Source organism: Hippopotamus amphibius, chromosome 12 (assembly GCF_030028045.1).
Source record: "Hippopotamus amphibius kiboko isolate mHipAmp2 chromosome 12, mHipAmp2.hap2, whole genome shotgun sequence".
Classification (NCBI taxonomy): domain Eukaryota; kingdom Metazoa; phylum Chordata; class Mammalia; order Artiodactyla; family Hippopotamidae; genus Hippopotamus; species Hippopotamus amphibius.
Window position 1 is genome coordinate 29,349,364 of NC_080197.1, and position 12,040 is coordinate 29,361,403.

The 12,040-nt window shown below is 35.6% G+C and overlaps 1 protein-coding gene across 14 annotated transcripts in view; it reads left to right on the top strand.

The window, feature by feature from the left end:
- Positions 1-12,040, top strand: part of RAD21L1 (RAD21 cohesin complex component like 1) — a 28,779-nt gene that overhangs the window by 12,973 nt on the left and 3,766 nt on the right. For 10 of the 14 annotated variants that reach the window (XM_057703696.1, XM_057703706.1, XM_057703709.1 and 7 more), the window contains 6 exons: positions 313-423; positions 1,745-1,971; positions 2,205-2,304; positions 3,146-3,270; positions 6,279-6,374; positions 8,644-8,721. In XM_057703696.1, coding sequence (XP_057559679.1) covers positions 313-423; positions 1,745-1,971; positions 2,205-2,304; positions 3,146-3,270; positions 6,279-6,374; positions 8,644-8,721 — 737 coding nt within the window. The remainder of the gene's footprint in view (positions 1-312; positions 424-1,744; positions 1,972-2,204; positions 2,305-3,145; positions 3,271-6,278; positions 6,375-8,643; positions 8,722-12,040) is intronic. The other 4 variants (XM_057703699.1, XM_057703700.1, XM_057703702.1 and 1 more) reach the window with 4 other exon arrangements.

Below are 12,040 nucleotides of genomic sequence, written 5' to 3' on the forward strand. Positions count from 1 at the left end.
ATTTATGTCGGTCACTTATTGTAGTTGCTACCTCTGTTTTCACTTCTGCTATGACTGTAGTCCAGCCTTAGATGTCACAGGTGCAAAAGAGGGTGATAATATTTGACTCACCTGAACACTGTGGGTCCCAGACTGTATAATCTCTGAGCCTCTTCAACTCTATTAAATACATGATTCTAAGAATTCAGATGTGGCTCCAGTTAACAATATAAATCTACAGTTTATCTTTCACTTTAACTCTCATATAGTCCTCTAGCTTACAACATAACCATTATTTTCTTAAATAAATCCTTTTATGACAATGTTGATTAGTAGAACCAGATAATCCAGAGTGTGTACGTCCACCTGAAAATGAAAAAATGGATGAAACCACATTATCAATTGAAGAGGAAGGATTTACCCTTGACCCAATTGATACTTCAGGTCAGAGTCATTCATGTTTTTATTTTTAGTTTTGATGCACTGCTATCTTATTTACCCTGAGACATTTTAATAGTTCCTGAAATATTATAGGAGATAGTCAATCTAGTAAAAACATTTATAATACAATAAGGGGAAAGTGTGAAGAAAATTTGAGATGATTCTTTCATTATATTCAGTCCTGGTCAAACGACCTATCCAGTTTGGGAAACTGGGAAATTTAAAACTGAGTTCAGTTCCAGTAGTTATCGAGCCATTATTCTGGGCACAGAAATGAAGAAGACATAATTCCTGCTTTTAAGAAGCTTACAATCTGATCAGGAAGATAAATAAACATGCAAATGAATATAAAATAAGACAGTAAAAGGGTTGGAATAGAGGCACTGAATATAAATCTAAAATATAACTAGACCTTTTAAGAATATTCTAGTTTTAAGTAGTATACTTGATATGAATTTCCGTTTATAAACTCAGGCATGCAAAGAATAAAGCATTCAACTTTTTATTTGCAAAATTCAACTCTGAGCCTCTATTCCACTTGGTTGGTGAGATAGCTCCCCTATCTGCCCTGAGCCCTGTAGTATCAAAGTTTTGGGTCAGGGTGGAAGGGAGGTGGAAGGGAGCCTTTGGTCATCAGTGACACCACTTTGTGATACCCAGCGTCTCAGCCTACATAACCTCTAGGGTCATCACACAGCCAGCCCCTTTGGAATCTTGTCATAGTCCCAGGATTTTACTGAGGCACATAAGCAAGCAGGTTCCTTTGGCTCCATGTGATCTTAGATCTCCGCTCATTCCAGGAAATGTAACTGCCCCCCCTCCCCCTTTTGCATCTTGACTAAGGAAAGTTTGACTTCTTTCTACTCGGCAAAATTAGTTAAAGGAGTAAAATCCCATGGCCCTAGCTACCTACTTGGAACTTGTATATAAATTTCAATAGGGGAGGGGAAAATACATTGAACAAGTACAAATTAATGTTTTAAAAAGTTATCCTATTAGGTAGATATTTTAAGGAGCTTCAAAACTGAGTGACTTCCCTCTCAATACACTCTCTGCTCCACATTTCTCAGTTGTCCGCTTAGTAGGTCAACAGGGTGCTTGCCTCCTAAGCACTTTACAAAATGTGTTAACCCTTGGCTGCTGAGACATGCTACCTGTGCAAAAACCTTATAAAGCATACCTTTCAGTAGAGAGAAGGGGATTTTCATCCCAAGGAAACTCTGTAGGTTGTATTGTGGTACATTTCTTAGATATTGCAGTGCCTAGAATATCATTTTACAAAGCTGTACAACCTATCACATTCATACGTATTTCTTATACTTAGATTTTGCTGAAAAAAGAAAAGGCAAAAAGAGGAAATTGCTCATAGATCCAGTCAAGGAGATCAGTAGCAAAATTATGCATAGACAGATTACTTTCTTTATGGACACACTCGTGGTTTTGGAACTTGCACCTCCTACCCAAAGACTGATGATGTGGAAGCTGAGGGGAGGAGCAGATACACTTCTGTCAACTGCTGCCCTGGATTTGACTCATGCCGAACTGAAAATGGTAATAGTTTCCATCCTTTTACATGGGTGCAATGTTTGGTGATAAATAAATACATATTTATATTCACATATACAACAGAAGTTAAACATGAAAAAATACCCCCTTACTTTTGAATTAATTTGCTGGATGTGTGTGCATGAATTACAGTTTTTACTTTTTAGCATATGTGCTTGCATTTTGTTGAATTGCTTTACTCGTACAAAAGTAAGAAACAAAAATGTATATTTTTACAGTTGTTTACAAAATGCTTTGTGTCCTCTGGCTTTAAACTTGGAAGAAAATTGATGCAGAAGGAGTCATTAAGGGAAGAAATGGGAAGCAAAAACATAATAGGTGAGACATCCTAATTCTGTTGGTGTTCAGGGGAATGTTGTAGAAACAAAAATTTGATTTTGCATTTCAAAATTAAAAAGGGATCCAATTTCATATTCCCAATTATAAATGCTCTTAGAAGAGTGCTTGAACTTAAAAGAAATTATTAGATCAGCATTGCATTTTTCTACTATGCGGATTAATTTTTGTCCAACAAACTACCTTAAAAAGATGAAATATATATACTATGTGGACTATTCTTAATATCACTCTTTCCCACCTCTCCCATCCCCAAAGGCAGTACTCACAAGCTTTCAACAAAGAAACTTTTTATATCTAGTAGAATAATTTTTCACTTTAAGACAACTAACGTGAAAATCACTTAGTGATAAGAATAGCATTTAAACAATACAGTTAACCTGAGACATAGATATTTCTATCCACCCAGAAGATACATGAAATATTAATATTAATAATTAATTCTTATTGTGACTATTATAAAAGAATAATAAAACCAACTTATGTGGTAAGTAAACCTCTATTTCCTGAAGGCATTAAAATCTGCAGAACAATATACCAAGGTGGGCTTGAACTACCCATGTTGTCTTGTGAGTTGAACGTGTGGGAACAAGTGTGGAGGAGATAGTTGGTGGAACATGGGGAGTAAAGGTGATAAAGAGGCAGATGAGGGGAAAGGGAGGGTAAAAATGTGAGACTTGTGGTGCTATAAGAAAGCTTGTGCACCCTTAAATTCTTGGATTCTAAGTTGTCTGTCAGAAGTTTTCTTTTGTAACAACCATATCCCAGTTTTAAGTTTGAAAGATACTTTAGTGAAATCTTTTTTACTTCCTTAATGATTCAGAGACCTCCATGATGGAAGAACCAAATGCCCTGCAAGAGTTAAGTCAATCCAAAACTTGGAAGGAAGTGACTGATGGATCTAAGTGTAACTCTCTTGAGGATACCAATAAAAATACTAACTCTGATGTAAGTTAACCAGAGAGAATCATAAAAATATTATCTTCCTGACACTTACAGTGAAGGAACATTGAGACTGGTATATCTTCTTACATTTATAGTTTATATTCTATCTTATGTTATTCTCTAACTTCTTTAGTATGGATAGCAATACTGCAGGGTAAAACATAATTTCCATCTGCAGAACAGTATTTTCTAGAAGTTTAGGATAGTAAATCACAAGTAGTTTCATACTCCAATAGTATTTTGCATGGTACACTGAATAAATGGTTATACTTGAATCTGATTATATGCTGAGACCTCACATTCAATATGTCATGGAATAATTTAGGACTCTAGACAATACACCTGTTTTGCTTCTGATCATAAGCTCACCCTTCCTACCTCTAAGAATGGTATGTGTTAGACCCAGCAATTACCTTAGCCTTGAATCCGAAAGACTAAAGATTCATTACCAAAACAATTTTTTAAAATTTTTACTCGAAGACAATTTTTATTTGAAAAACATAGTTATTAAAAATGTAGTTGGAAACAGTGTGCTTTAAAATATTTTCCCAATGTCACTTTATTGACTGTACAAGTGTAAATATTATACCACACCAGATAAAAATAAATCAGTGCTTTTCTGGTTTGTTCCATCATCACTGTATTTTGATAACCACTCAGGGAATTCAGAGTCAATCCACATTGAAACTGAATGCCCTTGGAAGGAAAGACAATTTCATAATGCAGTAAAACAAAATGTGTTTTATTAAATATTTGATCACATACTGAATATCGAGATACTGGGTTGCCAGTACTACTCTCTTCCTTATTTGGATTTGGACATTTCTTAGAATGCACCTACTGAAAATTATGATTAGGCAAGCTTGTTTAGTTTAATATTTTTAACATATTAACAAAATTGGTTTTTCCCAATTTTGGTGCTTGAAATGAAGGAAAGAGTTCATTGCACTATTTCTTTTGAACCTTTTACTCCTCTACCCTATGCTTATGCTTTAACCTTCAATTCCATTCTTATTTGCTTCCAAAAATGGTGAACAGATATGAAATATAGTCAGGAATGGAAACATAGTCAACTTAAATGGACAGAAAAATATTTTCTGATCAATCATTTTCAAATCTTTAAGAAATTCAAACAATTTTTATGTAAAGTAACTGCACAATTGAGAGTATCTAAAATGTAGAATACTCATAGAAATTAAAAGGGAAAAAACATGATAGGGCTCCACAAACATGTATATTAAAAAATAAAATGCAATGTCTTATACTCATGAAAATTAAAAGCTAAAGTGAAAAATCAAGTAAGCTATGTTGTAGAAATCTTCTAACTTAATCACAGTCACAGATGACAGCTGGGGAAAGAAGCTTGAAGACAAGTTGAAGATGAAAAAGGGGCCAACAGCTTCCATAGCAATGAGAAAGAAGGGTGTTGGGAAATGGGGAGTTTCTCTTTTTCCTTCTTCCTTTATGTCTTCACTCCCCTTCCAGAGGACAGTTTTTCTTCCCTCTTGCCAGTGGCAGCTCCAGCAGTAGTGGCAAGAATCCTGTTGGGATTTCTACCTAGGAATATTAATATCCCTTCCCCCTAGGAGTTTTATAGTGTCTGGCCTTACATGTAGGTCTTTAATTTGGAGTTTATTTTTGTGTATGGTGTTAGGAAGTGTTCTAATTTCATTCTTTGACATGTTGCTGTCCAATTTTCCCAGCACCACTTATTGAAGAGGCTGTCTTTTTTCCATTGTATATTCATGCCTCCTTTGTCAAAGATAAGGTGCCCATATGTGTTTGGGCTTACTTCTGAGTTCTCTATTCTATTCCATTGATCTTCCTTTCTATTTTTCTGCCAGTACCATACTGTCTTGATCACTATGGCCTTGTAGTATAGTTTGAAGTCAGGAAGCCTAATTCCACCAACTCCATTTTTCCTTCTCAAGATTGCTTTGGCTATTCGGGGTCTTTTGCATTTCCATACAAATCGTAAGATTTCTTGTTCTAGTTCTGTGAAAAATGCCATTGGTAATCTGATCGGGATTGCATTGAATCTGTAAATTGCTTTGGGTAGAACAGTCATTTTCACGATGTTGATTCTTCCAATCCAGGAACATGGTATGTCCCTCCATCTGTTTGTGTCGTCTTTGATTTCTTTCATCAATGTCTTAAAGTTTTCTGCATACAGATCTTTTGCCTCCTTAGGCAGGTTTATTCCTAGGTATTTTATTCTTTTGGTAGCAATGGTGAATGGGAGAGTTTCCTTAATTTCTCTTTCTGCTCTTCCGTTGTTAGTGTATAGGAATGCCAGAGATTTCTGTGTATTAATTTTGTATCCTGCTACTTTACTAAACTCATCAATGAGTGCTAGCAGTTTTCGGGTAGAGTCTTTAGGGTTTTCTATATATAATATCATGTCATCTGCAAAGAGTGACAATTTTACTTCTTCTTTTCCAATTTGTATTCCTTTTATTTCTTTTTCTTCTCTGATTGCTGTGGCTAAAACTTCCAAAACTATGTTGAATAATAGTGGTGAGAGTGGACACCCTTGTCTTGTTCCTGTTCTTAGGGGGAATTCCTCCAGTTTTTCCCTTCCCCCTTCTTGTTCCCTCTGCTTACAATTCTTCCTCTGCCACCTGGATCTGGCATGAGAACAGAGGTAGGGGACTGGGGCAAAGACAAACTGCTTCAAAGGAAAGTGGTCTTAGCTGCACAGCAGCAGAGACTTGATATGAGGTCTGTAGTGGTGAGGGAAATAGGAGGGAAAAAGGTAGCCAGGAAGGCAGAACACACAGGTTCTTCTTTGTGGGAGGCAGAAAGGAAACAGGAATATTTAATTCAGGGACTGCCTATCTGGGATATTTCAGAAATAACATTTTGACAATGCAGGTAGTATTTTAAATTACTAATTATTAAAATTTAGAAATGAGCATCCATGTAATTAAAGCATTTAACAAGAAGAGATTGTTCCTGTGATGACTGCTACTACTGTGATGACTCACCTATATTTACTGAATTTGCTTTAGCAGGATATTGTTGAAATGGTATCTTCAGCTGCTGAGGAATCATCTTTAATGAATGCCCTCTTCACACAAGAGATTGAAAATTGTTCATTTGAATTGGTAAATAGATGTACAGTCTTGAGAATGTTCTTTAAAAACTTTATTCCTAAATAGTTGACACCTTATTTACCTAAAAATTGTTTTTAGCTGCCATGTTACTTTCTAAAATTATAATTTAAATTTGTTATCTGAACAAAGATGTGTATCAGTAGCTTGATAAAACATACTCAAAATTGCTTTGATCTTTTATTCTTTCTTGAATTTATTTTGAAACTTCAAGGAATTTTAAAGAAAGATATGGGATTTTTATGTTTATCAAAGGTAGTCACAGGTTAAAAATGTTGAGAATCATTGTTTTAAGTTATTCTTATAACATCTCTAAAGAAACAGCTATATTAGGACTATGTCCTAGGGCATTTGAAATTTCATTTTATTTAAAGAAAAATGTATGGGCATTATTTCCCAAAATAATGGCTCAAGGTCTATATCTGTATGACTTCTAGAGATCAGAAAAAGGGAATGGTCTGCACAGAGGACCACAAGTCAGTAGCAAAGCCAGAGCTAACATGTGACTCACCTGACTTCATATAGATTACTGCCTCATTTCTCTAGTCCTTGTCTCACAGTGCTGAAGGCATTTTTAAGATTGTAATGAATTTTACAAAAGTTTCTTAGTAAATAATATCAAGACACCTACTAATGCCTAATGTTTGTTTTTAAATAAAGTATCTTTACAATGAGTTCCAAGATTATTAAATTGTTTTTTCATATGACTGAATTCTCTGGATAATCTAAGACAGAATACACACATGAAATTTTTACCTGAAACATCCAAACAGCTGAGCCAGAAGAGAGTTGAGTCACTTTTGCCTTTCTCTTTGCTTCTAGACACAGGTTATTTTCATACGTGGTCAAGAAAACCACAACACAGCACAAGTTCAGCTGTTTTAATAATCCACTGGGCTTTCCACACAATGGACTCAGCTGTAGGGTGTCCAGATAGATCAAGTGGACAGGCTTCAGCAAAGCGCACAGGCTATTTTTTTCTGAGCCTTTTCCTGGTTAGTTTAGTTGTGCAATATAGGTGAAGCTGAAGTCTAATGGATCTTTAACAAAGCATTGGGCCATTGCTTTTTACATTTGAAAAATAGCATTTGTGTATTTAACAATAAAAGAAACATTAGTAATTGGGTGAACTAATTTATCCCAGAATAAACCAGAAGGGAATAAACATAAATTTTACCTGGAGGAATTTAGAAAACTCTTCAGAATAAATTTGACCATATTTTCAGATCAGTATCTTTGGAATGTAAGAAAGGATGCTTTATAGGCAGAACCAGGAACCCAGCACAGCTGGCAGGAATGAGGACTTGGCAGTCCTCTTAGCCTCAAATGATTTAAAATATCATGCAGGATATTCTGAAGCTTTCTGAAATCATCTTGGAGTCCATGAAATTGAATGCACTTTTAGGAAGTGTCTGGGCTCCAGAGATATGCACGAAAGCATGACAAACAGTGGAGCTGTGATAAGGGTGACACAGAAGCTGCAGGGTTGCATGGTCAGAGAGAACATAGGAAAAATTATAAAATAGGTCAGATCTGTGCCACTTGCCTCCCCCGATCCTTTGTAGGCTTGCTCTTTTATCAGACTCATCAGCACCCTTCCTATGCCCAGTCCTGTTCTCAGAAGGAGTTAGTTGGTACGGGCTTAGAGTGAGTTCCTGTCAAGGGATTTCAACTCTACAATTTTTAAATATTAAGGTGTTTCTGAAAGTGGCTAAAAACTGAAAAGAAAAAGATTGAATCTATTCAAATAACATGAAAGGTTGATCTTTTTTGGACAAGACACCCTTGAAATTCGAAAGGTTCTTAACTCAGTTGTACATAAACATCAGTTATTGTTAGAGCTTTTATATCACCAGATAAATTCAGATAAAGGCCTTTACAAGTTAGTTCTTCTGTAGCTTTTTGTTTACACCTGTCATCTGAGTTCAGATCGATCAGAGCTGGGACAGTCCTAGCCAAAAGTGGTCAACTTTATTTTTAAAAGTAAGGGCACAATGGCTGGGATACATCACCAGTAGAGATGGTAGAATCTCCTACCCTGGAGCCCCTTGTCAGAAGACAGCCTGGGAACATAGGTATAATCCTGTAAAGACTGAGCTATATTTGTATGTTAGTCTTATTCTCAATTAACAGACTATAAGCTCCTAATTTGGCAGCACCCAGTGTTACAGTTGTGTTTCTTGTGGTAGCTAACACTATGGTTGGCAAATGGTAAACATTCAGTAAAATATGGTTAAATGAAATATATCAATTATTCAAACAGGATTCATTGGGGAATGAACAAAATATTGAGGCAGAGAGATGGAGTCGAAGAATACTTCAGATGTTACATAGTTTGCGGGTAAGACTTGGTAGGGTTTGTCAACCCTATCTTTATTTTTAAAAATAAAGTGTTGGGGGGAGTCAAGGGAGGGAGGGAATACGGGGATATGTGTATAAAAACAGATGATTGAACTTGGTGTACCCCCAAAAAAATAATAAAAAAAAAATAATAATAAACTAGTTGAACTGAAAAAATAAATAAATAAATAAATAAATAAATAAAGTGTTGAGTTCAATCTTCTAGATATTAATAGAAATGAAACCATTTTCATTTGTTGAGGCCAGATTACACTAGAATGAAATAATTTTTAAGCTGTATACCCAGACCTAAATATGTTTGTTTTTGGTGCCTACATGTTCTAATAAATTCTTACCAATTTTCATGCCCCAAGACATCTATTCTGTGTCCCATTCTTGTGTTTAGCAGGCTGTCAGCTAATCCTCAATATGAAACTAAATTTATAACAGTTTAAGAATGAAACAGATAATTTTAAAATTTAATTTGTATTTTTATCAAAATAATACATGTATATAATTTTGAAAATTCGGTAGTACTGTGCTGTAAGGCTGAAAGGGAAACAGTGAAGTCTTTTGACCCACCCCTCGTTATCCCTAAGTTCTGCTTACCAGAGGAAACTATATAAACTGTTTCTTTTAGTATTTATATCTATATTTCTAATTACATGTTCTGACCGCTCGTTCCTAATATTTCAGCTTTATATTTTACCTATTGACTTCTTTCAACAGAAAATGAAAATTTAGCTTAGTTATATCTCTCCCACCCCAGTCTATTTTCAGCACAGTATTCAGTGCTTACAATGTTATAATTGTAACAGTCATGATGCAGGTTTGATTGTGACAGAGAGCCAAAACGTCAGTGGCTTATAAAGATAGAAGTTTATTTCTCTCTCAGGTAAAGTACTATCTGGTATGGCAGCTATGCTCACAAAGTTGTCAGAGGCCCAGGCTCCCTTTATCTCATTTTCTTTATTCTCAGGATCCCAAATAGCTCACTAGCCACCACATCTGCATTCCAATCAGCAGCAAAGTTTCCTTTAAGGGTACATCCCAGGAATTGTATGTATCACTTTTCACATTTAATTGACCGGCACTTGATCATCTTGCCACATCTAGCTGGGAAATGTAGTCCTTGTCTGGCAAACATGGGCCCAGCTAATAATTCTATTACTATGGAAGAAGAAGAGAATGGATAGTAAGGGACAACCATCAGTTGCTATCACTATGTAAAAATTAGTTTAAATTGAAGGCTCATAGCATAATTACATTTCTTGTCAACTTTATGGGTTTTTGTTTTTTTTTTTTGGAGTTAATCATTACCTCATTTTTCCCATTTTCTTAGTGTCTATATACCCATCCTTAACTCTTTTCCTAAACTCTCTGACAATAAAATAAAATCCCTTTTAGTATGGTCAAATACATCAATTGATTCATCAGTTCCTTTTTTTTTTTGAAGATATCCTTCCCAGAGATCATCCTCCTCTTGTTCTAATCTGAACCAGTTGCTCTCTAGTCTTCTCCACAGTTTTTGTCTTGAAACATTCCTTTACCACAACATGGGAATTCCTTTGTCTCTTTCCTTTGTTAGTTCCTCTATTTCTTGGTGCTTTCATCTTTATCTTAATTTTTTGGTGGTTAACATCCTCATAATTTCCTGAGATAAAGAGTGCATAGGAGATAGAGACCCTACATACAAGTCTGAAAATGTCTCTATTTTACCTTTAACTTTATTGGATGTATCTGAACATAGTTTGAAAATAATACCTCTCAGATGCTGAAGGCTTTGTAACATTTCTAGCCGTCTGTTGTTATTGAAAAGTCAGATGCTGCTTGGTTGGTGGTCCTTTGTAGGTGACCTTTATTTTCTCTCTGGAAGATTTTAGATCTTTCCTTTATCCCTAGCGGCCTGAAATTTCATGATGATGTGCTCTGGTATGGGTCTTTTTCATTTATTGTGGTAAACATGTAATAGATTCTTTATTCTGAGAGTTCATGTCCTTGCATAGGAATTTTTTTTTTGTATTTCTTGAACTTCCTCCTTGTTAATCTAGTGTCTCTTTCTTGACTACCTATGGGTCAGGTGTTGAATCTCCTTGAATTGCACCTTTACTTTTTAAAAAGTCTTTTATCCCCTGTATTAATTTTGTCTCTTTATTTTTCAGCTCTCTAGAAGATTTCTTCAAATTTATCTTCATCTTTATTGATTTTTTTTTGTTTTCCAAGACTTTTTTCTTAGTTATTAATTATTCTTTTATTTTACAGCATCCTTATCTTTTTATTTATTTTTAACAGCTTTATTGAGGTATGATTAACATAACAATAAACTGTACCTATTTAAAATTTAGGTTAGATATAGTTAGATAAATTTTGACTTATGTATATATCTGTGAAACTATCACCACAATCATGATAGTGAACATATCTATAACCTCCAAAAGTTTCCTTGTGTATCTTGATAATCCCTTGTCCCATCTCTCCCAATGGTTCCCCTCCCCCCATCCCCAAGCAACCACTGATCTGCTTTCTCTCAATATCATCCTAATCACTTTTTGCAGATGCAGTATCTTCTCTTAACTCCCAGAGGTTATAGTTTTATTCTGCTACCTGCATTGTCTGTTTCCTTAGTGATCCTCTTGAATGCATTATTTTTTGCTCTTGGATGTTGGAAATTTTATCCAAGTGTCTAGTGGATCTTTGGTTTTTATTTAAGAGTGAGACACCAAGAAGCTGATTGGAGGTTAAATAAGCGTGGGTGGGGCTTGTAGACTTGTGATCTTTAAAGTGAGATAATTGAGTGGTGCCTCCCCAGTACACACACACAGAGATGTCATTGTCTATAGGATTTTTTCCTTGGAATGGTCAGTTTCCCCAGATTAATCTTCAGATCTACTGCCTAGGAGATATAAGCATGATGTCCGTGGTTTAGGAACCAAAAGGGAGTAAGGGAGAGGCTGGCAGGCTCACTGTTTAGACATTAGAATCTCCTTTAATCCCCCAGTTTGTAACACTTCTCCAGCATCCACAGTGCCTGGTATCCCAAGTCTAGAACCTCACTGGTTGGTATCTCCAGAAAGACAACTTCCTGCCTCCTGCTTGGGTATGGGAGCAGCGGTTTCCTGGTTCTGGGAGGTGATGGAGTAGACCTGAGGATCTAACTGTTCCCAAGCAGACTTTTAAGGAATTCTCATGTTTGTAGCTTCACCCCTCATTTCCATCTTATGACATACTGCTGCCTACAATTCCTGATCTTTTCCTAGGTTTTGTTTCATTTGGGGGCTTTATTTTTGTTTTATTCAAATGTGTTTATTGGGATGGTTTCC